Source organism: Carex rostrata, chromosome 9 (assembly GCF_964058835.1).
Source record: "Carex rostrata chromosome 9, lpCarRost1.2, whole genome shotgun sequence".
Taxonomy (NCBI): Eukaryota; Viridiplantae; Streptophyta; class Magnoliopsida; order Poales; family Cyperaceae; genus Carex; species Carex rostrata.
Window position 1 is genome coordinate 11,244,554 of NC_135926.1, and position 26,758 is coordinate 11,271,311.

The following is a 26,758-nucleotide window of genomic DNA, read 5'->3' on the forward strand; positions in this document are numbered from 1 at the left end:
AGGAACAACAAGGTTTTTTCTGAAAAGATGAAGCACCCAAAGATACTGGTACAGCTGATTTTGTAAGAAGAAAAGCTGTGGATGAGATACTGTATAGGATCAGAAGGAATTGGATAGACGGCATCCACATGTCTCTATGGATTGTAATTTCAATTTGAGATGTTGAGTTATTACTGAATGCTGTAATTAATTGGTAGCCTCTACAAAATTAATTGTACAATCGAACTGAAGTGATGAAAGAAAAATAAATAATTGTCCGAACTGAAATGAATCCGCACATTTATTTTTTATTGGCAAAGAATAATCAGAGGTATTCTAGAGTGATGAATTCAAGCAAAATATAATATCCCTTTAAAACCAATAAATACTATGTTATTCATTTTCATGTTGAGGTTCTAAATCTTACTGAATAATGACTTGACAGCTACTGCCAAGGATTTCTCACAAGAAAAAAATCTTACTGAATAATTATGCTATTTATTTCTTAGTAAAAGATTCATTCTGCATTTGCATATTTACAGAAAATGGATATTGTAGGCACGGAACAAGATGGTACAAGTATTTACATTGATTTACCTTAAAAAAAGAGTAAGAAAAAGAAAAAAGAAAAAGAAAAACATAAAAATATATAAATATTATATCTAAGCATTCCGCCATGTCATGCTGAGTTGACTTGGAGAATTTATTGTGTGGATAAATAAATTAAAAATCAATAATCATGTGCAAAATATACTAACAATTTTTTCAAGTAAAATTTTAACTTAAAGGAGGACTTGGGCTTTGATATCTGGCCCAAAATGTTAGAGGGGGCCCATTTTATGTTTATCACAGAACTTGTGAATTTTCTCTCTTCAAATTTGTAATATGTAATCTCAATATTTACATATTTCTTTAATATAATATTTTATTCTTTTGCAGAGAAGAGTAAAAGCTATGTATGTTATATCAAGCTAAAATACTTCATTACACCCTTTTCTTTTGGAAAAAAACATCTTATTACAAGAAGCTTACATTACATTACATACTGAGCAAGAGATGGATGTTATGTACCGATAGCTCAGGTACAAAGGCCGGTAAGTGCGCATTCAATACCTCTACTCCCTCCTCTTCTAGTAAACGAATCGTATTGTAAAACCCGGAGCTATTATTTCTGGAAATTATATTCACTTTTACCGCTTTTAATCCGACGGAGAGATCTTGAACACTGCTGGTACTTGAGTCTAAGGCAATGTGTTGTCTCTTTCTCTCTCTAAGCTTCTCGACCGTCTCTCTCAACTCTTTTATGTAGTCTGCTGCCCCGGTTATAGAGTCCGGTATTGATTTTGCGAAACCATCCTAGAAATTTTAAAAAATCAATATGCATGTTTCTTGTTTTATAAAGTGTGTGTGTGTTTACGTGTGTATTTTCCATCATATATATATAAATTATCTAGTTACATGTCCTTTTTTTAACTTCAAAAAAGGAAAAGAAAAATAAATGAGAGAGAAAAGTGTTGAGGCTGCTCAGATCATTTACATATATAATTGCTGTTTATTAATTTATAAATAACCTTTTGCAACTTGTTGCACCTCTTCTGTTTATATGAACTAAATTCATGTACACTAATACTTATATTTTGATAATATAAAGATTACACAATACAAATATATATGAAGTTTGTGAACCTCTGTTGCGCTCGGAAGGAGGCTTTCGAGTGTAGAGTAGAGAGATTTGATATAAGTTCGCCGGTTCTTCTCCATGGTTTTCCGATCTGGTTTCCAGGGCGCGCAACCGCAGCTCTCCATTTTGTGCAGTTGATGCGATATCTCTATACTGAGCTCAGGTTGTGCTTCAGTTACACAAGCACTAGGGTCTTATATATATATGGATTTGGCTAATATGCTATGGGTAGCTAAAAGGCCTCATGTGCTACGGCTCAATATTCGACTTTTCAAAATTCTAACGATCGATCCGAACCGTTCATCTTGTTCTCCATATTACTATGTGTTTGGAGACCAAATTTTACATTTTTTGAAATTTTTTTACTATTTTTTTAGATTTATTGAAAATCGCTGTTTTTCAGATAAATCTGGACCATAAAAAACAGCAATATTCAATAAATCTAAAAAAATAGTAAAATTTTTCAAAAAATGTAAAATTTGGTCTCCAAATACATATTAATATGGAGAACAAGATGAACGGTTCGGATCAACCGTTAGAATTTTAAAAAGTCAAATATTGAGCCGTAGCACGGGAGGCCTCTTAGCTCCCCATAGCACTGTAGCCAAGTTTTATATATATATATATATATATATATGTGACAAGAAAATACGATAGAGAATATTACTATTGAAAACTGAGAATATTCGGAGTTGTTGCAAAAGCGAGTGTCGACACTTGCGGTGGATCCTTTTTGAGTTTTGACTCGAGAGTGTGGAATTCACTTTCTACATATAGTCTCGGTCTATTCATGATGCTGTTACACCCATAGTGACAAATGAATATTTAGGTTCAATTTAGCGGAATTAAAATTTTGTGATTTAGTAATAATTCAGATATAATTCGAGAATGATTCGGTATCACAAGGAAGAAAAAAAAACTAAAAAAATTCTAAAAAATAATTAAAAAAATCACTTTTTTTCGCATTTTTTCATGAATAATTCGTGATTCGTGTTTTATACACGTCTTATTGGCAAATAAAACGTATTATACGTTATTTTGCCTTTTATTAGGTGTTCGGTTTGAAAACATCAAAAAAACAAATTAAACGCGAGTAATTCACGAATTAATTGAGTATCTGGTTACTATGGTTACACGAGCTAATATTGGTTTTAATTCGTTGTAGTTTTTCTAAAGTTGTAATACATTTTTTTTATATATTTAAGTTACCATTGAAGTACTATTTAATTCCAAACAAAAAAATTATAATAAAGTATTTTAAATTGCGCTTCATATATTTTATTACATACGTGGCTTATACTTAATATTTGAGATGGCAATATGGCATGCATATTGGTTGTTAATCCACATCGATCACGTTGGACCGAGTCCACGTAGAATTCGTAATAGGAGAAGGGATATTATGAAGGCGTGTGGATGTTGACATAAAGAGATTGTCAGGTTGACTGATGATGTTAGTCAATGCAACAGAACCTCTCTTAGTCAGATCCACATCGTCCATCTGATGATCTACCAAGATCCAACGGCTGATATTGCGATTGGGATGAATCTATTAAGGTAGGCAGCCAAGTCACACTGACTGGCTGCAGCTGTGCAGCACTTCCATTTCCTCCTCTCTCTTTTCTTTAAAAGGGAAAAGGAGAATTGATTTATGGAATTAGATTGGATTTGAATGGAATGTGAAATTTGGAATAGAAAAATTAAATCGGAAGTTTACAATCATATTCTTACCCATGAATTCAACAATTATGATCTATGTTACAGATTTTATTTTGCAATTTTATTTATTTTTGAAAGAAAAATTAAAAAAACACCTTGATTTCAGGGCCTTAGAGAAGCCCAGTGGGCCTCCACGTTAACAGATCACCTATAGATTTTCATAAATTGGATAGTTATGTAGATTACTTGAGAGCAATCAATAGGTAGTGTGTGAAAAATAGCACGGCAGAGCTTGCTCCGTTACGGAATAGTACGGAACGGCATGACACGAGTGTCAAATACGTGTCGTGATTTGTGTGTCGTGTGTTATGATTATCTTTTGAAACTTTAGCACGTTACGACACATCATGTGAAAGATCTAGTCACGTTACGGCACAACACGTTGTCACGCGAGCCACGTGTAATTAGGATCATTAGATATCGATTAAATGATGAATCATGAATAAACTAATTTAAATTATGATTAAATGGTCACATGAGTCACGCGAGACACGTTTGGTCACAGCACGTTTAGGCACAGTGCGACTCACGTGGTGTGATCACCCCTTGATATTTTAATCATGGCACGGCACGGTACGTGAAAAATTAACTTGGTGACGATACGGCACAACACGAGACCAAAATCACAGCATGTTAGTCACGACACGGCACGTTTTTTCCACTAATGCTATCAATAGGTGGACGAAAAATTCATAATGTAGTGTGTAAATCCGAGGTTAGAATCTTAGATGGATTTTTCTTTTCTTTTAATTTGAGCTTAGAACCTTCCATGGATTTTTTTTTTTTTTTAATATGTACGAGCTTTCTGTGTGTTCACATTGAAGTACCGAAAGTCAATATATATATATATATATATTTTTAAACAAATATTCTGCTCAGATCCAACTGCCAAATTATGAAGCGGTTGAAAGTATTCAACAAACAATTTTCTGTTTTATGATAGTATAAATGAGGTCCTAATTTAAAACAATATTAATAGAAGCATGTTATGTGTGATAATTAAATACAATCCAACGATATATGCTTCCAGTAAGTGAAAAATTATTGGTATTCTGATTGCATGATTTAAATAAGTTTTCTAAAGTTCGATTTGATTTGATCCGGTTCGATTAAATGAAATTATTATAACATTAATAAAATTAAAGTCAAACCAATATAAATCGGCTAGTTTGATTTAGTCGATTTTGAAAAATCTAAACCGAACCAATTCATTTAAACTGAAAATTTTGAATTCAGTTAAAACCAAAAAAACCGAACCATTTGAACACCCCAACACATGTATCCTAACAAAAAGCAATTTCTTCACTTCTTCAACTATAAAATACAAATGCCATTCTTTATTGGTTTATTCTGGTTTTTTCACTTTTTCACCTTTTTAACAACAGTATTTATTCATTTTTCTAGCATTTCGTCTTTAGCACATATACATCTTTTTCATGCATTTCGGCAAATTTCTCTTTTTAACAAAATTTATCATCATTCATTCCTTACCTTTTTAGAAGATTATATAGATCCATAATTAATTAATGTGCAAAAGATTCAGTTATAATATGAATTTATGGAGTAAAACTAGGGTGTTCTTAAGTTCACCAAATTCTTTGGTGAACTTAAGTCTAAAACCCATCGAATCGGCTTCAAATGACGAATCCAAACCGTTGAAATCTGTCTACCTTACGAGTGATGCGTCTATATGTGAAAATTTTAAATATTTGAATTAATTTAGTATAAAGTTAAGATGTCAAAATTAGAAGGTTAATAAATTAATTTTAATGCATTCATTTTTTGAATCTTTTTTGACCCCTTGACTCTATGCAATTTTTTTTTTTTTTACATGTAAATGCATTACTCGTAAGGTAGGCGGATTTCAACGGTTCAAATTCGTCATTTGAAGCCGATTTGATGGGTTTTAAACTTAAGTTCACCAAAGAGTTTGGTGAACTTAAAGAACACCCTAGTTTTACTCTGAATTTATGTACAGAAATATTCATGAATTAGGATAAACACTTGTATCAAAGTTTAAACATCATACTAAAAGTTTTTTAACAAAACAACTTTCTATATAAATAATATAAATATTTGGTTCCATTTTCACTGGTACATATACATGTCATAATAATATAAACAGTTATCTTAATGTGTAAATATTGACATATTAACCACATTCATTGCATGTGATAATGAGGAGGGTAATTTGGTCTAGTCACATCCTGAATTTTTCTCTTTTTAAAATGCTCTCTCCACATCTATCTTGTGCTTTGCATGAATTTAAACATGTCCTATCAAAATGTGTACGTATCCAAATCAAGTATTTGGGTTCATAGTAACAATAAACTCGATAAACTCGTTAATAATTTGCGTTTTTTTTTATATATATATTTATGATTCGAATTCTGAATGAAACGCAAAAAAAATATAAAAGATATTTTATTCACAAATAAAACGCGAATCACGAATTATTTATGAGAAAAATGCAAAAAAATGTGATTTATTTTATTTTATTTTTTGAGGGGTGGGGAGTTTGGGTTTTTTTTTTCTTCCTTGTTGTACTGAATTATACATGAATTACGAACTTCTGATCCTGCCGAACCAAATCCGAACTATTTATTTGTCACTATACTTGCGTTTTCGCTTGGAGCAAGGGAGATTGTTTTGTTAATATATTTTAAATTGTACAACTGAGGAACTACCGTCTATCACTTAAATAGAAAAATAATTACATGACGAATCTCAAAAGCAATGAGAACCACTTTTTGTTTGTTACTCTAAATAGAAAAACAATTAGAATGATGAATCTCAAAGATAAAGTTGGGAGACTCTTATATTTAATAAATTCATTAAAAAGACAGTGCTCAAGACTTGACGCGTAAGCATTTAGGTTTTTAAAATAGGTCACTTTCAAGTTTCAAGTCAATGAAGCTCTAAAGTTGTACCTAACTATTCTAGAATTTAGGTTTTAAAAAAATTATGTTAATTAAGGTGATTTTAATTTGCCATTGGAGTTTAGCAAGTTTTTTTTTTCTCAAAAATATGAAAAATAAAATAAAATTCCATACATTTTTCCCAAAACACACCAAGAAATAGTTAAAAAAAATTTTACAGTCGAGAAAAATCATGCTTGAAAAATGTTTCAGAATCCTTATAGTACATCTAAATTATAAGATGTTTTATGTATTTGATTTGATTTTCTTTCTAACATATTCAAATTATTAATTATTCTTTCTATTTTTAAAATTAGTAAACAAATATATTAAATTTCAATGGAAACAAATATATTAAATTTCAATGGAAACAAATGAAAATTTTGAGTTTTGTGGGACCGCAATGACACATGGTGGTCCCCAAGAATACTTTGCCACTTGTCGTTACGGCTCTGATAAATATGGAATTTTTTAGAAACAATGATCTTTTGATTTTTTTTTTGTTTTTTTTTTGGTTGAGAGTATATTTAAAAATTTCGGTTAACTCTTTTAACTTTTTTCCTTAATTGCTTTCCTTTTAAGAATATTAATGAAATTATACAAAATGTTCTCTTTATAAAATTGTTTCTTTATCTATTTCAAGTCATGGAGATGAAAAACACATTGAGAGTTGATCATATAAAATTTTCATACTATGTACGAGAATTAATTTTACAGTTTAGTCAGTACTCACAACATTTTACTCTAAATTATATAGAAAATATTGTATAAGCACATTCATTTTGAACATAAATAGAGATCAATTGACTCTCATCCATATATATGAATCTGCCCCTGTTCCGTACTAGTGATGCGCAAATATTTTTTTTTGTAAATTAATTGTCAAGTATTTATAATACAAAGTAAAAATTAAAAAAATAATTACACTATTTTTATTATTGAGTTGTAAATAACTCTTTTTTTATATTAATATATTGTTAGCTGGCTACATACTAGATAACTTACAAAAGAAAAAAAAAATAAAGATCAAATCATCCAATTATTTTAACATCCACAAAAAATCTTCATGCAAATTTTAATCCTAACACTGAGTTTCTTTATTACAATTTACCAGTGTTCTAAATAGCTAGCTATAGCTTTTCCGGACCATAAACGCTAAGTTATGAGATAAAAGTGCGCTAATTCAGCTACGACCGCTGTAACTGTAATAGCTGACTGCTATTACCGCTATGCGCAACGCGCTATTGCTACCGTTGTGCTACATGGTCTTTTTTTTTGCAATTTATATGGGCTTTTGTACTTCTATTCCTATTTCTAATGCTGCATGGTCTTCTACGATAAGTATGCTAAACCAAACTATGTGCTTATGTTTTTAATTGTGATTTATTATCTCATTCTATATCGAGGAATATTCAAATATTAATTCTTCCTTTTGATTGCTCTTCGTATAGTATCCATTTGTAAAATTATTATCGTTTGTTTCAATTAAAAGCTAATATTAATTATTATTATAATATATAAAATGTTTAAATATGTATACTGACTTCATTTACCTTATAAAATTAATTGCTCTATTATAATATGTAATACTATGAAGTATGAACTATTAAATAATGTTACTTTTTAGATCTTTTTTTTTCTTCTTATTTGCATAATTGATAAAAATATTGATTTTTCAATATTGATTATGTTGATAATTAGTATAAATATAGAATATAAAATTTGAAAAGGAAAAAAAAAAACGCTATGCTTTTGCTATAGCTACATTATTTGCAATAGTCTTTTTTTTTGGTCTCCCCACTATGTCGCTATAATCGCTATTTAAAAACTTATAATTTACACAATCTATTCATTTCTTCATGCATTTAGTCTTGTATCAAACGATTTAAACTTTTATAGATCTTTTTTATGTGCAATTGATATGTTCCTGTAATTTCGTCAACACAACAGAAAAATAATTTCTAGAAAACTCTCTGATAAATTTGGTTGGTCAATATAAGTAATTTTGAATAATACTTGCTAAAAGAACTCCGATAGTACAAACATCTAGGGCTGCAAATGAATTAAATCGAATCGAACTTAATTTAGTTGGAGTTTGAGTTCAAACCAATCGAATCGGACTGGTTTGAAATTGAAGCGGGATTTCAAAATGAAAAGAAGAGTTTAAGTTTGATTCGGTGCGATTCGAATCAGTTTCGAACCGAACTAGTTCGAAATTGAAGCAAAGTTTAGAACTAAAAATAAGAGTTTTGAACCGAGTCAGATTCTGTTCAAGTTCGATTCAAACCAATTTCAATCTGAACTGAGTTTGATTCGTTTCAAGCAGAATTTTTTTTCAAATCGACTCAATCGAATCATGAGCTAAGAGCTTTTTGTGATCCTCTAGAAACCTCCATTTAACCTGATAGTGCTACATGATTAAGAGATAAGAGTAGGTTCGATGGACATGGGACCTACTTTAAGGTTCAATTAACTCTAACACTGTACGATTAACATTAACATCTGTGCGCATGGAAATTGATACATGCATGCACGGATTTTAATACAGAGCACACGAATCTTGATGCAATTGGATGGTCACTACACCCATTGAACCAAAGTAGGTCGGATGGACATCGGACCTACTCCGAACACTTTGATTAAACAAACTATATGATAGTATTTATAAAAGATTGTACGTATATATTTTAGTAATATACATATTGTGTGTTGCAAGGCTCAGCTCAGATAATAATTGAAGGTCTTTTAGGAAAAAAGATACAATTAAGAAGAGGGGTAAGACAGGAAGATCCATTATTGCCATTATTATTCATTTTGGCAATGGACTTCTTACCAAGATGGATAGCAAAATTGGTGGAAAATGGAACTTGGAGATTACCATTCAAAAATATGAGATCTGACTCATTGTTCTTTATCAAACCAGAGACTAATCAGATGCAAACTATGAAAATAGTCTTCTCTGTCTTCAAAGAAATATCAGGCTTGAGTATCAATATGGAAAAGTCTGAATTAATTTTACAAAATGCTACAGGGGTAGACAATCAACATCTGGTGCATATCCTTGGTTGTAAAAGAGGCTCCTATCCTTCTAACTATCTTGGTTTACCTTTATCTGACAAAAAATTACCAAAATCTGCATATCTAACCCTCCTACAAAAGACAAACAGAAGATTAGAAGGGTGGGTGTCAAAGCAACTTTCAATTGCAGGAAGGATTGTTCTAATCAATGTTGTTCTATAAGCAATCCCCACCCATTTCATGTCAGTTTTTAAGTTGCCTATTTGGGTTATTCATGAAATTGACAAAACAAGAAGGAATTTCTTGTGGAAGAACAATAGTGAGAGTAGAAAAGGAATTTCACTTGCGAATTGGGAGATGGTGTGCAAACCAAAAAAATTTGGTGGATTGGGGATAATAGATATTCAGATATTTAATGAGGCACTATTGGCAAAATGGTACTGGTACTGGTGTAAACTGGAAGGAAGGACCTGGAAAACACTCCTCTATTCTCTACACAGTAATTGTCCATATAGAGTCAACTAGGAAAGTAAATTTTTTAAACAAATCCTCAACAACATAATAACTTTTTGTGAATGTTGCATGCTCAGAGTGTTAGGAAATGGAGAGAATACAAAGTTCTGGTTACACAATTGGGGACATGGGATTTTAAAATACGAAGTGCCGATCATATACAATGAAGCTAAAGATCAAGACATCACTGTACAGCAAGTTTATCAGATGCAGAATATTTCTGATTTGATATCAAATATACCATCAATACAATCCATAGTTCAAGGGAGATCACAATGGAATAGACTGAATGAAATAATGAACTAAATGCAACCTCTGACAGGAGACAAGGATAGCGCTTTATGGCAGAAAGAGACCTCAAAAACATTAAGTGTGAAATCAGCATATGTGGGTATGAAAGATCAGCCGAGAATTCAATCTCAAGTCCACAGAATTTGAAAATTCAAAATACCTTCAAGCCTAAAAGTCTTCTTTTGGTTGGTGTTCTATAATAAAATCTTGACAGCCGATAACTTGATGAAGAAAGGATGGAACCTACCAAGCATGTGTTCTTGTGTAGAGCAGCAGGGGAGAATGTAAAACACTTGTTCTCAGAGTGTTCTTTTACAATTCAACTTTATAAAGCAGTGGTTGACATATTCCACTTACCTAATAGAGATTGGTTGTCAGTTTTTAACCAACAAGAAGCTCAAAGATGGTTGCTGGGAAAGGAGGTAGATAGTAAAACAAAACAAATTCTGGCAATGACGATATTTATAGCGTGGAGAGAAAGATGCTCAAGAATTTTTAGAGAAGAATACAAGTCAATCAGCAAATTATTGGAAGAGGTGGAAGATATGTGGAGTTATATGCATCCAAACATCAATTAGCTGACACAAGGAGGTGTTAGCAGAAGAGTTTTATAAATTCATTTCATCTCTTTAGCCTTTTTTGCTTTCTTTTTCAAATTGTAAAAAGTGCAAGTCTATTGAACTTTTATTTCACCTTTAAATTAGGTTTCAATTCGAAACCTAAAACATGTTTTACATACAATTCATTAATAAAGTAAATAGGGATTTTGATCCCTATTTTTCATAAAAAAAAAACTGTATTTTACGTACCTAGTCAATATAGCCATAAAGACAAGTGATCTATCATAAATCAGATCACCCAACAATTATTTTTTTTTGTATAATATACGAACAAAAGTTTGAATCAACTATTAGGTACACTTTAATTATAATATAATTTCTCCGTTTGACTTAGTGGTAGACTTTGATTATATATTTTTTTAAAAGGTTCAGAAATCTCTCCGGTATGATATCTATCATAACTTCAATACAAATCATTCAATACTCAAAAGTCATTTATTAAAAAATTTATCGTATTATTGATCGTATTATTTTAAGGAAGCAATAAAATATTAAAAAATATATTTCTAAATAAATCATTCTTCTTAAAAAAAATATGAAGAGTTTGGAAAGAGGATCCATTAAATTTTATCATATTATGACAGTATAATAGTATATATACTTGATTTTTTTTTAATACCAAATATATATATATATATATATATATATATATATATATAATAGAACCTAAAAAAAATAACTACATTTGTTTTACTGGCAGTCTGGCACTCACCACTGCAGAGACGAACACCGCCTAATTCAGGGGGATCAATTGCCCCTCCCTGAATTTTAAAATTTTATACAAATTTACATGTTCAGACCGATTTTGCCTTCTTATGAAATTATATTTGCCTCCACTTAACTTTTGGTATGATTATATTAGCTAATGGATTTGAATCCAATTAACTATTCAAATTCGATTCGTTATGTTGTTACCATCTTTAATGAAAATTCTAGATCCTGCACAACTAGATTCTCAAAATAATTATGGGGACAATATTTGAACCCTTTATATTAAATTTTAAAACTAACTGATTATTTAAATAATTAAATTTGGATATCGAATCCAACGACAATGTGAATACGATCCATCTCAAATTTTCAATCACTTCCTTCACTTGCGTGAAAATACGATCCATTTCGCAATTCTTATTTCAACTCACAGAACGACACGAAATAAACTAAATTCCGAACCTAAGTCTGTACTTTCCCTGTTAACACATGTAGCATTACACCGATTTTCTCAAGCCATATGCAAGTAGGACCCACGAAGAGAAAGGAGGAGTGTTCTACTGTAGACCATGTGCATAGAGTTTAGTGTTTTGAAAAGGCCGGGGACCATTTTGCAATTCCCACCATCTATAATCGTACATTTGACTTTAGGAATTAGTGGGTCCCACCACCGCCGTTTTGGATGATGCATTTATTAATTGGTCCTGGTGCAACACGTCATGTAAGATTCCGTTGTTGCATTTGTTTAATATCAAGGGTTTAGACTTTATTAATTAATATTTTCCAACCAGATACAGAATCCTAAATATACACAAATGGAGGATTTTTTTTCTTTTAAAATAGAACTAAATTTAAATATTTCTAAGAAACAGTACATTGAATTTTATTTTTATAAAAAACAGCTCCACTAATTCTGAATCGATGAAGGCAAAAAAACATTTGCTCCACTGCATGCATAGTAAACATAATAAACTGCCACCACTGATCCATAAAAATCAAATTTAACTTGTTTGTTTCGTTAAAATATTTAAATTTGATTCTATTTTAAAAAAAAAATCCAAATCAAGATTTGTTGAAAATCAGATAACAAAATCACATAAAGATGCTCAAATCTATGATAATTTATGATAAATTCCATTAAATTAAAAAAATAGAAATCTATGTAGCATTGATAGATATCTGGAGTTGTGGACCAATATAAATATAGATGTTCATGGGTATTATTTTTTTTTATAATATTTATTAGAATATTAATATTTTTATCATGTCATATACAAACACTGCCCAAAATTTAAAAAAAAATTGAGACAATTTAGGCTGAAATATGAGTTCTCTTTTGCATCAATAGTAATCATCATTTACCTCGATGACTATTTAAAAGAAAGAAAATATTACAAATTTTTTTTAAAGAATAAGCGAAATTAAAATTATTGTGGAAAAATTCATAACGAACCGATCCATTCAATGTAAGTAAGCTATGTAGCATTGACAAGTATATAATGTTTAAAGTAATATAAATAAGGATGCAATAATATCATTTTTATATAATATTTATTAAAAACGGCAAATTATTAAATGTGTATTTGCCAAAATAAAACATAAATAAATCTGAAAACAAAAATAATTTTTATAACTTATGTTATTGAACATATGAATAGTACAATAATTAAATTTATGTAATTTAAATATTTAAGAATGAAGTATCAAAAACCATTATTTTTGAACCGGTTGTATTTCTTTTTATTCTAATTAGGATATTCCTAAACTAATTAAAATGAAAACCACACGAAATGTATTAGAAATAATATTCTATGTGTATGTATAATAGCGAAATGCCCACTTGCATACGCATGCGGTATCCCCACTAATAAATTTAAATGTTGAATTTTTCTCAAGCAATTTTCAGTCAAATACCGAAATTTTTATTTATACCATATTGAAAAAAAAAAATATGATTTGTGGAGATTTTGAAAAATACCAGGCCGTAGAATGGTTTGGTGGGCCCATTCTTGAAAAACAGCAGATTGATTTGGAGGCCTCTCTAAAAACTAAAAATGCACTGCACTATTAAATATATTTAGATTTTTGGAAAATAGAAATTACCAGAATTTAGGATGTTTTGGTTTTTTTTGGTTTTTTTTGTTTTTTTTTGTTTTTAATATGATATAAATAAAAATTTCGGCTAAAAATGACATAATAGAAAACAGAAAGGCAAGACAAAAAAAAAAGAAGAAAAAAAAGAAGAGAATTTTGTGATGTGATGTGATGCTCCTGCACCATGTAGCAATCTCGCCCTTGGACGCATTCTAACGGAAAGTACTTGCAGCTGTTACCTTTTCTCCATTTTACTAACTACTAACAGGCTTCCAGTTTTTCAGCAAAACACTGGGTCAAGTCATTACCTCTTGACAAAAAATTAATGTCCAATCAGAATAATGCATAAATTATTTGAAATTTTGATAGGTAATATAAATTACAAATTACTTAAATATTAAATGTTGATTTTATTAACTCGTAAATTTTTCTACACACATCAATATATATTTTGACTTACAATTTAAACTACCATAAATACTTGAAATAATATTAGAAATGCTACTTTTTTTAGCTTACATATTCCAATAATTATGACTGATTGCATAATTAGAATAAAATACCTAATATTAGTGTTGTTAAAAACAGTCATTTAGACTGATTGGACGTTGACGGCGATCAAAATGTTACGGATTTTTCCAACTAGTCAGTTGATTATTCCTGATTATTTTCAATTATTCGCTTGATAGTACCATGTCCGTCCGACGAGCGCATACCGTCCTGATATTACGTTTCTCTTGTAACAAAAAAAAAGATTTTGCTATTACTTATTTTATTGAAAGCTTTTTACTTACAAGTTACAATAGATCTTAATAATTGTAATAGTAAATGCGGCTGATATTAGTATATATAGTCTATTTAAATATTCAAATAAAATACTGTTTAAATTTTAGTTTTTTTTATTAAAAATTAGTGGCTTAACAGATCAAAGTCTTCGGGAAAAACAAAAGTCTCCGAGAGTTAGGTTATTATAATGGACACGTCCAGTAAAAAGAACTGGAGATGAGAATAGCAGCGGCACAGAAGCTAATAATAGCAGATTGTTGAACAAAATCTACGCAGGGGCAGGAGAAATCATCAAATAGGAAAGGAAATTGTAACCTTAAAAAAGCTCTTCTCCATTTCGGGAACGATCTCAAATTGGTCGAGAGAAAGAAAGAGAGGGTATATATATATGGAGAAGGCATTGAGATAGAGAGAAATTTGTTGATTGATAAAAGAGAAAGAGGGGATTCATTTCGAAGGGAAGAAGGGAGTTCCCCTTTCTTCCTCTCCTCTTCTCTTCTGATTTTCTTGCACTTGGGGGGAGAAGGGTTAATGACAGCGCATGCAATCATCGTACGATCTTTGTAGCATTGATTCAGCACAACTATGGTTTCTGCGCTGTGAGTATTTCTTTCCAATCCTTATCTTTTGGTGGAATTTATGTGATTTTTTTATAGTTTTTGTTGATCGTGGTGTCAAAGACCAACTCTTCTTGTTGTTTTTGATGGAAATTATTGTCTTTGTTGATTCTAGGTAGGATCGATTTCTTCTTGCCATTATTTGAGATGGATTTGTTCTATTTTACTCTGTTTGATTGTTAATTTTTTTTTTTTTTATCTTGTAGAATCCCTGAAAACCCAATTTGGAGGTGTAGAATCTTTCTCCTCCTCCTCCCAGTTGGGTTCCTGTTTGGTTTGATGTAGCAAGCAAGCAACTGTGTTTGATAAGGAAAAAAGAAAAAAGATTAAATTCTGTTCCAGATAGTGATGGCTCAGATTTCTCTTCAAGAAAGCCTCTTCTCTCTTTCTTCAGACACCTTTCCCCATTGATCCTTCTCTTAACCCCTCTTTCCCTTTCTCATCTAATTTGAGAAAGGTTGGAGAGATAGATAATCTAATGGACCTACTTGATGACAATACCTCTTGGCTAAGACGCACCCGGTACTCTACAGCAGTTTACCACCGGATGCTTCCTTCACAAATAACCATTACTGCTTCCAAATACCAGGACCTAAACTCGAGTCTCCCCTCCGTTTCAATGCCGGTCATTCGTGGCAAGACCTCCAAACAAAAGGTCTCTGATACTGACAGACAAAGCACTAGCATGTCGAACTTGAACTCATGTAGAGATTGTACTGATGAGGTGCAAACAGATGCAAATTCCAAGACAACAAAAAAAGGTTCGGCATTCAAGTTTAGACCTATCTCCCCAATGCCAACAACAGATATCTCTGACGTGTTTAGAGAGGCAAAGGAGACTTCCAAAAGGCGGTTTGTGACCCCACCTCCCAGAGAGAGAATAGGAGACAGAACAGTGAAGTCACCCCCAATGCTGAAGAAGGAGAGCCGCTGGTCGAAGAAGTACTTTGACCATGGCGTGAGCCGGGTGAGTGCACTGGAGACACGCAATGAGTTTGATGGGTCGGTGGACATGTCAAGGCTGTATTTCGGGGAAAAGTTTGCAAGCGGAGCCCATAGCCGGTTGTTCCGTGGGATCTACAAAGAGGAGAAAGTGGCTGTGAAAATCATTCGAGGTCCGCAGTCTGACGATGACGAAAATGGTGAGATGTCTACCATGCTGGAGAAGCAGTATGACAGGGAAGTTGCATGTCTCTCACATCTGTGCCACAGCAATGTTATTAAGGTACATGTCATAGTGATTCTCTCTGATTCTAAGCTTAAAAGCCTCAGCTAACTAATTGCATAATCAAGCTTTTAATGACTACCAGTTCACTTAGACCACTTCATTCCTATGGTTTGTTAGTTCAGCCTACATTAATTTTAATTGAGAAATTTTGTTTCAAAGGCTTTACCATCAGTTCTCCAATTAAATGTGGAAGAATCAAAGAAGGGATCTATGCTGGTTTAGTTTAGGTGCGATAACTGTGTCACCTCAATTCCAATTACTTTGGTCAAGTATTTTTAATTTAGCATAGTACTAACCCAGTATTGAGAATTTGAGATGGAAAATATCAATCGTGGAACTACTTTTTAGAGTGTTTTTTTTGGCCTCATCTTCACATGCATCTATAAACTGAACTATCAATTAAGCAGCTATCAGACAAAGACTCCAAACAAGGAGAGAAAAGAACAGTTAGCAATTACTTAAGCTAACCAAAGTACAATTTTTCTTACTCTCTTCACACGTAAAATATGAACAGTTGGTCGGTGCAACCAAGGCCCCTCCTGTCTTCTTCATAATTACAGAGTTCCTGCCAGGTGGGTCCCTACGCAGCTTCCTTCACAAGCAAAACCATGCATCACTCCCCCTCCCAGAACTGGTCTTGATCGCTCTCGGTGTAGCACGTGGGATGGAGTACATCCACTCACAAGGGGTGGTGCACCGTGACCTGAAGCCAGATAACATCCTCCTTGACTGCAGTGTTGACCCTGCCGGTATGAATGTCAAGATAGCCGACTTTGGCATCTCATGCAAGGAGAGGTTGTGCGAGGAGGTTGGTGAGGAGGACTCTGGCACATACCGCTGGATGGCACCCGAGATGGTACGACACCGCCCGTACAGCAGGAAGGTCGATGTCTACAGTTTTGGTTTGCTTCTTTGGGAGATGATCTCAGGGCGGATGCCTTTTGAGGAAATGACACCAATCCAGGCTGCTTTTGCTGTTGTTGACAAGGTACATTGAAAATTCAGTGCGGTGTTTATGCACACCTATCAAAATTCTTTATGTGAATCTATTTGTTTTGTGATTTATATTTGCCATTTTTTTTTTTGGGGGGGGGGGGGGGGGGATGGGGATTAGCATTGGTCGTTCCAGAAAAATATTGATGGTTCCCAATTTCTTAGTAGCACAATATAGGAACCAAATGTTCCAACAATGGTGTTTGAAGTTGGGAGAGTATATGAGTTTTCTTTTTTCCCTTTCTTTGGAGTACTTATTTATGGTTTTACAAATGTGAACTTTGGAAACAGAAACTACTGTCTGTATTGTGTGTATAACTTTCTGTACTGACTGTAAACAAATGAAGAAGAGTTTGAGCCTTTCCTTCAACAAGGTAGGGGCATAGAGTTATTGGGATACATTGTTATCTCTTATTCATTCATTTATTGATGCTTATTTTTCTTTTTCCTCAGAACCTGAGGCCACTGGTCCCTCCTGATTGCCCTGCAGCATTGCGGGCCCTGATCGAACAATGCTGGGCCTTACGACCTGATAAAAGGCCTGAGTTCTGGCAAATTGTGAAGGTTCTTGAACAGTTTCAGTTGGCTCTGGCTGAAACGGGTTCCCTCGACTCGGTCAAGCATGTGACATGCCAGGATCAGAAGAAATGGCTTTTCAAATTGATCAAGAAGCTGACACCCTCTTCCAATTTGGCGAGCTCGAGCTGATTAAAGACTCAATTGTGGAGGATATTGGTTATCATTTATTACTTCTTCTTTTTTCCAGCTATGCTTTTGTCAGCTTAGTTTCATGTAGTGGTGGTGTTTTTTTCCAGATTAGTTTAATGGTGGCAATTTTTAAACAGGGAACCGGTGCTGCAATGTGTGTAGTGGCTTTCTTTTATCGCATCTTATCAAAGATTTAAGTATTCAATTTTGAACATGATTGATGTAGTTTTGATAATATACTCTTGCTGGTATTATTATTCTGAAAATGATATTGAATACTCTCTCCATGTCAAAATAAATATAGTAAAAGGAGTGTTTTTCATTATTGATTTTGAGAAAGCTTTTATTATAGTAAATTGGGTTTTTTTAATTAAAGTATTATCTGGTAGAGGTTTTAGATAGAGATTGATTATTTGGATACAAAACATATTACGAGTACAGCATGTGTTAATTATAATGATAATACTTAATTTGCACTTTATAGATGATACTTTAATACTTTAATTAACGTAAGAAATAGAATTGATAAGTTTAGAAGAAAATTCTTTACATAATGTTTGTTGAAGTGCTAAGGTAAGAAATATAATTGACTAGTTTAGAAGAAGATCCTTCTAATTTTGAGGCAATAATATACAGAAAAATATTCATTAGTATATTGTTGAAGAATTGTTTGTAAAAGCAAAACTCAAGAAGAATTAGGGATGCTTGATTTAAAAGTTATATATAAACCTTTTAAGTAAAATGGCTTATCATTTAAAGATCCCTTGTTAAGAAATTAATAAAACCTTATTACAGCTATTTTTTTTTTGTAACTTTTTGGAGGTTATAGAATCAGGGATAAACAATTATAGGTAATGGAAAAACAGTTAGTTTTTGGTAAGATAGATGACATGGAAAATATTACTTTAAGATATATTGAAAATTTCCCTAATTCTATTTGTCTCTCCTTTAGAAAATTTAGTAGGTGACTTTCTTTTTGAATGGCAGCAACTCAACTCAACGAATCACGTGTAATTAGATCTATTACATCTTAATAAAATGGTGAATCTTAAAGGCAAAATACAACACTCCTAAGTAAAAAGTCATGGGTTCAAAATTCAGATGAATATCTTTTATAAATATTAAATGTAGGTGTGCCAATGATACCCTTTTAACCATTTACTTGACCAGTATCATATTCAATAAGGCACATATGGGGGTAAGATTTTTTTTTTTAATTAGATTATTGGGTATGTGTACAGATAAGATAAGGAATGGACATGATATCTTTTTTAATTAGATGAGGGTTCAAATGCCTCTATTTTTTAAAACTTTAATAACTCAAAATTTAAAACTCAAATGTCAAAATAAAACCGTTAGATTTGATCTATGTTATTTTCTCTATGTACTCATAAAAAATTATCATATTTCAATTTTGTTTTTATGTGAATCAATAAGTTGAAAAATCAACATTTAGAAATTATCTACATTAGTACGTTTTTTACAAGTTCTTGATGACAACCAAAATAAAATTGAAATGTCATAATTTTTTACATGTGCATAGATAAAACGATGTAGAACATATTCAACTATTTTATTTTAACTTTTAAGTTTTAAATTTTAAATTTTAAATTATTAAAGTTTTTAAAAATAGAGACATAGTAGAGACATTTGAAACCTCCTCTTTTAATTATATATAACATTATTACGTTGAGATTGACTTATATAATATATTTTATATAAATTTATTTAATTAGCAATATATATTTTTTTAAATAATGCAAACAATAATTACATTTTTTATATTTTGTGCTTTTATGTACATGATGTGATTAAAGTGGTATATTTATTTGCTATATTGCTATTATAATATATAAGCCATCAACTTATTCATGAATTATCCGTTATTCATTTATTATTTGTTAAATTTATCTAATAAGGACGATACAGATGAAACTACAACTTGAATACATCATTTATAGAAAGAACATATTAACATTGACAAATTAACACCGCAACTAATAACATTAAAAGTCTCTTACTTGACCACTTAAAAGTAGTAAGAACACGAGCTTGCCAAGTAATAAACGAATCATATTTTCATCCTTACTACCTGAAATAAACACACCGAAAAAACCTCTATACACATCCGCCAATCCCAACTTGCTTACAAACTAACCCCAGCACTAACTCACCAATTAAAAAAAAAATTACAAAAATTCTACTATCCAAGGCCACGAGTTGAGCCAAAGGACCGGTGGGAAAATAGAGAGGGTATGGATGTACCACGGCTTGAAGGGAACACAGGCGGGGCATCACTACGCTCACCCGGTTTGTACCCAAAGTGGCGGTGGAGCCCATCTCCATGTAATTTTTTAGCTCTAGACTTGCCGCCACGGGACCGTCTGAATACTTCTTGGATCTGACGGTCATGGTTCTTCAGCATCTGGTCTACATTTCCTGAGGCATGAATCAGCGGACCCGAGTAGTGAATTTTGTTTCCCGCATATCCCTGAAATAGAATTTACAATGATTAGTGTCACCATTTACCAAAATTATACATAGCCAAGAAGCTCAAAATACCTTTGTTGCTCTTAACAAACATTTTTATCTCTTACACCCCCCCCCCCCCCCCCCCCAAACTTTTTCAGCTTTTCTGATCCAATCTAACCATAAACTAAAAATAAGCCTTTCCCTCAGCTAACATAGTACCATAGCCTTTGCACGTAGTATACCTATGCATAGTACCATAACCTCACTCCATATTATAATAGCTTCATTGATTATCTGTACGCCAGGTAAGCATTTTCCAATTTTAGTTTGATGCCTGTTCAGGCTAGTTGGATACAAAAAGACCATTATCTTGGTTCAGAAAGTAGACACACAAGCACAAGGTTAAAGGATCGAAAATGTAAATTGTACCAGAACAGTTGCATCAATATGGGCATCCACCTGATCCTTGGCTTCTTCCTCGTAGTTTCTTCCTGTCTCTGATGACCTCCTTGCATGTGCAACCATCTCATGTGGAGGGTCTCGTTTGTCAGCAGAGGACTGGACAATCGGGTTGACCAAAGGACCTGAATGGAATGTGCGAGTGTCGGCTTTGGAGAAGAAATGTGGATGTTGTTGCATATTATCAGGTATGTGAGCAGGTCTGGGCTCAATACGGAAGCCTGAACCGGATTCTTCTGTGTGCGAGTTAAACATCTCACTTCGGCTTTTTGAACCTCCTTGAGCCTGCTTTCGCTGCTTAATTAGTTAGAGAGAGAGAGAGAGAGAGATTGCATGAGACATGGGTTTGTCTTTGGCTCATATGCTAACATTTGCAGCAGCAGCAAATTAATAGTACTTGACTGGACTGGTATAACATCATCTAATTCTGGCAGTGAAATGATTTGGCTTGAAACTCAACCAACTCCCAGCTAATAGATTACACAAATGAAAATCATACATCCCATTAAAATACTAAATTTATTGATAAAGTTTCTTGGAGGAGGTAACCAAACTAAAAATAAGCCTGGTAAATTCATCCTGTGTGAACTGTTGAAATTCAAAGAGGTGGTGCCACACAAGAACAGTTTCAAGAAAGTGGGCTACAGAGAATACCACACAAAAAGTCTGCATATAATCATCAGACCCTCCATTACCAGCATTGAAGAGGCTAACTCAGCATTGGCTTCTGGTGCAGGAATGGCCCTTGACTCTCTTTGTTGTTTTTCTGGTTGTATTTTAATCACTGTGCTGCCTTTCCTACTGATTCAGACAAAAATGGATACAGCTATTAAATGCACCGACAAAATTTAGAACATCTCTAAAAAATATGATTTGAAAGATGTACATAATTATAATATGGATTCAATTTTACGTACCGGGACCTTCAGATTATTGTGCAAATAAGAAGCCAAGTAATTTAGAATTCCAACTAATACCCCATCAGTATTTAATCGTTCTAACTGATTACAACACGAGACTAACCATAATCCAAACCAACATTTCCCAGTTTTCTCAATTTGAATTCTATAGGGATTCCACAGAAACTTGGGGTCTGCTTGGAACATAGGAATGTGTATGAATCCCTAGGGTAAAGAACCTTCACTTAGGAAAATAATAATTCGGAGAAAAATAATCTAACTTGCTTGGCTGCTTTTTTTAATGCGAAATTACTTTTGATAGTCTTTTCCTTTACATCCAAACAGGACATCGTATGAAACCATTAAACCAACATCGGAATTTAGAGTGTCAGGGACAAAAATAAAAATTGGATTTTGAAGACGTGAAATAGTAAACCATTTAAAGCTAATACCTTCTGGAGTCCTCATCTCTTCTTTTTGCATCGAATTCTTTACTAGGGGGGTATTTTGGCAAGCTTGATGGATCACAGGCATACGGCTTTGTCATAAAATACTGTAATAAAATATGAGCAACTATAATTAATTATCATGTGAAATATGCATTGACAGAAACAGAAACTTCACATACTGAACAAACATGCTAAATGTAGGTAGACCTTGGTTTCAGATGTGCAGGTGCCGTACCACCAGGTCATGCTATTATAGATCAGCTCATTGATTTCTTTAGGGGTTATGCAATTATTTAAGTTTACTTGATATTTATTGATGACATGACACTTACCAAAATTGAAAAATCAAATAAAAAATAAACAAACAAACAGAGAGAGAGAGAGAGACAGAGAGACAGCGACAGATTTGGCAGCTCCTGCCAATTATTCAAAAAGAGAGAGAGAGAGAGTGACAGAACTGAAATCCACTATGACATCCCTACTCCCTACTTAGTCCCAGTAAAGGAGAAAGTGGCCAGAATTGCACTTCCAGATTTCTACAAAGATTTCAACTACAGCTTGTATATGGTACCAGTGCACAAACGAAACAGTATTTGTATGGTATGGTACTGATTTTGCATCTCAATTGCACTTCCATATTTCTACAAAGATTTCAACTATAGAAGGCATCACAACACAAACCTGACTTTTTAGAGCTGAGCTGGCAGTCCCACGGTCTGCCGGTTCAATGGAGAGAAGAAGATCAATTAAAGCAAATGCATGTACAGGAAAGTCTTTAAAAGTTTCAGCCACACGGCGTGGGTACGGTTGCTGTGGTTTGAAAATGGTGGCATGGGGTAGCTTTGATTTTCTCCAGTACTCCTCTGATGGGGACCCGCACAGCTTGAATATTTTATGCAATTGCTCCACCTAGATATGCAAAATAAGAAACAAGAAACATATAAAACCTCTTTTGCCACGGGCATTATCTGACCTGCTATTTTCACGCATAAAAAATTCATAAAAGCCATATCACACAAACACATCATAAACAGGGTACAAACAGTTAAACACTCTTCACACAAAAATACAATTTACACAAACACAATGCCACTTTTACACATCGACAATGAGAGCAGCATACCTCTGTCCTTCCGGGCATTATTGGTTTGCCAGCATAAAGCTCCGCGAGAATGCACCCGGTACTCCACAAATCAACAGCCACGCCATAACTGGTAGCACCAAGTAATAGCTCAGGCGGCCTGTACCATAGTGTGACCACCCGGCTAGTTAACGGGCGCTTCTGTGCTGGGTTAAAGAAGCTCGCCAGCCCGAAATCCGCTATCTTCAGCACACCTTTGTTGTCTACCAGAAGGTTTGACCCCTTTATGTCTCTGTGAAGAACTCCCCTGCTGTGGCAGTGCTCCAAACCACATAATATTTGCTGCATGTAACATTTTATCTGAAACATGGAATAGCAAAATAACATTAATTTTTAATACAGATATGCTGGATGGTCTGATCCTACTTAATTGTAACAATATTTTTTTTTGCCAAGTCTGGTACTAATATGAACTGGTACTGTACCTTTGCATGTACTTGTTAAAAACTTTAAGCTCTGTGTGGGTTCATCAAATCAACAAAGCCCGAGGTCTGATTCATAAATTTAGCACCGAAAACATTGTGGGTTCAAATCAACTCAATTATGCTGTTAAGGTAAAGACAGGTTGGTATCGCTATCACATAGCCAAAACTCAACTTGTTAGCCGGAATTGCATTATCCTTACTACTTGACCTGAAAGACCCAAAGAGACACCAACCAAGGGAAAAAGCCCTGACTCACCTGTGGCTCGGTAAATTGGATGTCAGGAAAAGAAGCAAGACCGGCCAAATCATGCTCCATGTACTCGAAGACAAGGTAGAGGCTGCACGACATGCGGGAGGTGACAAGGCCTTCTAGTTTAATGATGTTGGGATGATCAAGACGGCGCAAGATGAGGATTTCCCTGGCCATGAACTGCACACTCTCAGGCTCCAAGTTGTCAAACCGCACCTTCTTCAATGCCACGATTTTATTCCCATCGAGGTCCCGAGCACGGTAAACGTTGCTGTACGTCCCCTGCCCTATCTGTGTTCACCAAACAAGTTAAAGCAAATTGTTGGTGCATTCAAAATGGGTGAATGGATATGGGACATTATTTATTTATCTATTTTTATTAGGAGTTAAGCATTGCCTAACAATCGCCAATGTCTTACCTTCTTGAATGCAACATGTGCATTTCAAAGTATCAAATTTTGGGCCTTAAGTACAATTCTTGGAGACGTTAAGCCAAACCTTGAAACCAGAAAGAAAAATAAGAAAAAGTAAATGCAAAATTCGAAACCTTATCAAGCTTCTCAAAAGAATCGGCACGGCGTGGGACCCACCCGTGAATGGCTTCTCCGGCCACTGCTGCCAACCACGGCGGCCATCCCGCAGCCACCTGCTCCCCCAGCACCGCCTTCGAAATTGCTCCAATAGTATCTCGCTGGCTCTGGCCATGACTGTGCCTCAAGTAACTCGCTGCTCTCTCCCTCTCCCTCTCCTTCTCTCTCCTTCTCTCAGCATCGTACCCGCTCAGCTGTTGCTTCTCCCTCCTGTCTCCCACTGACGACGCCTCGGACTGTGGCACTGCCCTGGTAGAGGTGGTGATTTCACGGCTGTCTCTGATGTGGGAAGGCTTGCCACAAATGCAACCCATGGCTCGTCAAGGAATCACCGAAGCCACGGGGCTGCCGGTGCACGGCGGAGCAACGCCATCGGTAGATTAGGTTTAATTTCCCCTTTTGTTTTCCTTTTTCTTGAACTCTTGATAGGTCAGAGTGAAGACTCAGTTCTTCACCTTTGTCGTCTTTTGAGTTTCTTTGTAATTTTGCAAATACTGTTGTACGAGTCCGTATCCTCTGAATTAACTCAAATTTTGCGTTTAGATTGTAACCGTTCGATCATAATCCGGGTCACTTTAATATTCGTACCAAAACAGATCTGACGGTGAACATGTAAACCCGAACTTTGAGTTATTTTAGGTGATTTGAATTCCTACTGTACTCCATGAGTTAGTAGGATATTTAGTAGCAGTTTGTTAACTTTTAATATTGTAACGGGTTCTATTCTCTCTATTTACATAGATTCTAGTGGGTAGCAACATGTATAATGTCACAGAGTTGGAAACAGCATATTTGGCTTTGAACTGAGCTGGTCCTGTTTTGTCATTTAATGCGAGTCAGTATCCTCTGAGATAACAGAATTTGTTAGTTTATATGTGGACCGTCCGATCAGAATCAGAGTCAATTCATCTCATTAAAATTCGTGTCAAAGCAGATCGAACGGTCCGCATGTAAACTGAAATTTATCCATTACCTGAGGTTAATAATTAATTTATTGTGGGGGGTTGAAGTGTAATTAATGCGGATGTCTCCTGCTTTCCGCTCTTCAATCACTGATTTTGCTTTGCGCTTTCGAAAATGTAACCAAGGCAACAAGTAGTGATGGTAACGTCGAATGTCACAGGTTACAGGAAAGGTCAAAATTTATTAGAAAAAAAAGGGGTTGAAAACTGAGCTGGGCTTTCTAATATGGGCTTGTTATAGATCCGATTTGTCGGTTTTAAATCAAAAGAAATTATGGCTTATAATTTAAGGGTGAATAGTGAGCGGATGCGGAGCGGACAGTGTTAAAATTTATATCTATATCTCTTAATTTTTCGGATACGGACACAGAGAGAGATACAGATCTGGATTAGATCGAATATTTATTAAAATAATATAAAAATATAAAAAATATTAAAGTTCGTAATATTCATTTAATTACTTTATAACCAAATTAAATAAAAAAATAGAAAATGAGAAACATCACCCATGAGCTATCGCTTAAAGGTTCGAAAAGGTAGCTGTACCGTACACATATTAAAATTTATACATAATTTATATTGTACGACGCATTAAAATTTTATATATTCATATTTATTTTGATTAATAGAAATTGTCAAAAACTATTAGTATATTTTTCAAGGTTCTAAATAGCGATTATAGCAGCATAGCGAGGAGATAAAAAAAAAGCTATTGTGAATAGTGTAGCTATAACGAAAGTTATTGCACATAGTATTTTTTTTCTTTCAAAATTTATATTCTATATTTCTACTGATTATCAACATGATCAATATTTGAGGTTTGGAGTACCAACTAAATAACAACTAATTTAAATCTATACATTTTTCAATCATGCTAATAAGAAGAAAAGAAAAAGAATCTACAAGATAACATAATTAAATAGTTCACACTTCATAGTATTACATATTATAATATATGAAGAGCAATTAATTTTATAAGTGAAATGAAGTCAGTATACTTATTTGAACATTTTATATATTATAATAATCAAATATGTTTTCAATGAAACGAACATCAATAATTTCACAAGTGAATACTAAACGAAGAGCAAACAAAAGAAATAATTAATATTTGAATATTTTCTAATATAAAATAAGAGACTAAATCACAAATAGGAACAGAAGCACATAATTCGGTTTAACATACTTATCATAACAGACAAAAGTCCATGTAAATCGCAAAAAAAAAAAAATCC

General features: G+C 33.5%; 3 protein-coding genes across 8 annotated transcripts; 1 reads left to right on the forward strand and 2 right to left on the reverse strand.

The window, feature by feature from the left end:
* Positions 1 to 969: 969 nt before the first annotated feature.
* LOC144559668 (transcription factor bHLH162-like) lies at positions 970 to 1,863 on the reverse strand. Its single transcript, XM_078308769.1, has 2 exons — positions 1,666 to 1,863; positions 970 to 1,335 (listed from the first exon to the last, which is right to left on the reverse strand). Exons 1-2 carry the CDS (start codon positions 1,783 to 1,785, stop codon positions 1,018 to 1,020), a joined length of 438 nt encoding a protein of 145 aa, XP_078164895.1. The 5' UTR covers positions 1,786 to 1,863; the 3' UTR covers positions 970 to 1,017.
* A 12,737-nt stretch (positions 1,864 to 14,600) lies between these two features.
* Positions 14,601 to 18,203, forward strand: LOC144558938 (serine/threonine/tyrosine-protein kinase HT1-like). The gene is made up of 4 exons (XM_078307813.1): positions 14,601 to 14,929; positions 15,154 to 16,172; positions 16,690 to 17,163; positions 17,622 to 18,203. The coding sequence occupies exons 2-4, from the start codon at positions 15,426 to 15,428 to the stop codon at positions 17,874 to 17,876; spliced, it is 1,476 nt and encodes a 491-aa protein (XP_078163939.1). The 5' UTR covers positions 14,601 to 14,929; positions 15,154 to 15,425; the 3' UTR covers positions 17,877 to 18,203.
* Positions 18,204 to 19,808: 1,605 nt separating this feature from the next.
* Positions 19,809 to 25,043, reverse strand: LOC144558936 (putative serine/threonine-protein kinase At1g54610). Of its 6 annotated transcripts, none has more exons than XM_078307808.1 (8): positions 24,519 to 25,043; positions 23,978 to 24,262; positions 23,279 to 23,596; positions 22,837 to 23,064; positions 22,159 to 22,259; positions 21,503 to 21,608; positions 20,778 to 21,101; positions 19,809 to 20,367 (listed from the first exon to the last, which is right to left on the reverse strand). In XM_078307808.1, exons 1-8 carry the CDS (start codon positions 24,873 to 24,875, stop codon positions 20,080 to 20,082), a joined length of 2,007 nt encoding a protein of 668 aa, XP_078163934.1. In that variant the 5' UTR covers positions 24,876 to 25,043; the 3' UTR covers positions 19,809 to 20,079. The 6 variants fall into 6 exon arrangements, with proteins under 6 accessions (XP_078163934.1, XP_078163935.1, XP_078163933.1 ...); XM_078307809.1 differs by having other exon boundaries at positions 20,778 to 21,104; positions 21,503 to 21,605; positions 24,519 to 25,042; XM_078307807.1 differs by having other exon boundaries at positions 20,778 to 21,104; positions 24,519 to 25,042.
* Between the last annotated feature and the right edge of the window lie 1,715 nt (positions 25,044 to 26,758).

Excerpts from the sequence above, each read along its gene's own strand:
- LOC144559668 (XM_078308769.1), bottom strand. The coding sequence starts at position 1,785 with ATGGAGAGCTGCGGTTGCGCGCCCTGGAAACCAGATCGGAAAACCATG. Across the intron at positions 1,336-1,665 it reads TCCTTCCGAGCGCAACAGAG|GATGGTTTCGCAAAATCAAT; the intron begins GTTCACAAACTT and ends TAAAATTTCTAG.
- LOC144558936 (XM_078307807.1), bottom strand. The coding sequence starts at position 24,875 with ATGGGTTGCATTTGTGGCAAGCCTTCCCACATCAGAGACAGCCGTGAA. Across the intron at positions 22,260-22,836 it reads GCTCAGCTCTAAAAAGTCAG|TATTTTATGACAAAGCCGTA; the intron begins GTTTGTGTTGTG and ends ATTTTATTACAG. Across the intron at positions 21,609-22,158 it reads AGAGATGAGGACTCCAGAAG|TAGGAAAGGCAGCACAGTGA; the intron begins GTATTAGCTTTA and ends TGTCTGAATCAG.
- LOC144558938 (XM_078307813.1), top strand. The coding sequence starts at position 15,426 with ATGGACCTACTTGATGACAATACCTCTTGGCTAAGACGCACCCGGTAC. Across the intron at positions 16,173-16,689 it reads GCCACAGCAATGTTATTAAG|TTGGTCGGTGCAACCAAGGC; the intron begins GTACATGTCATA and ends AAATATGAACAG. Across the intron at positions 17,164-17,621 it reads CTTTTGCTGTTGTTGACAAG|AACCTGAGGCCACTGGTCCC; the intron begins GTACATTGAAAA and ends CTTTTTCCTCAG.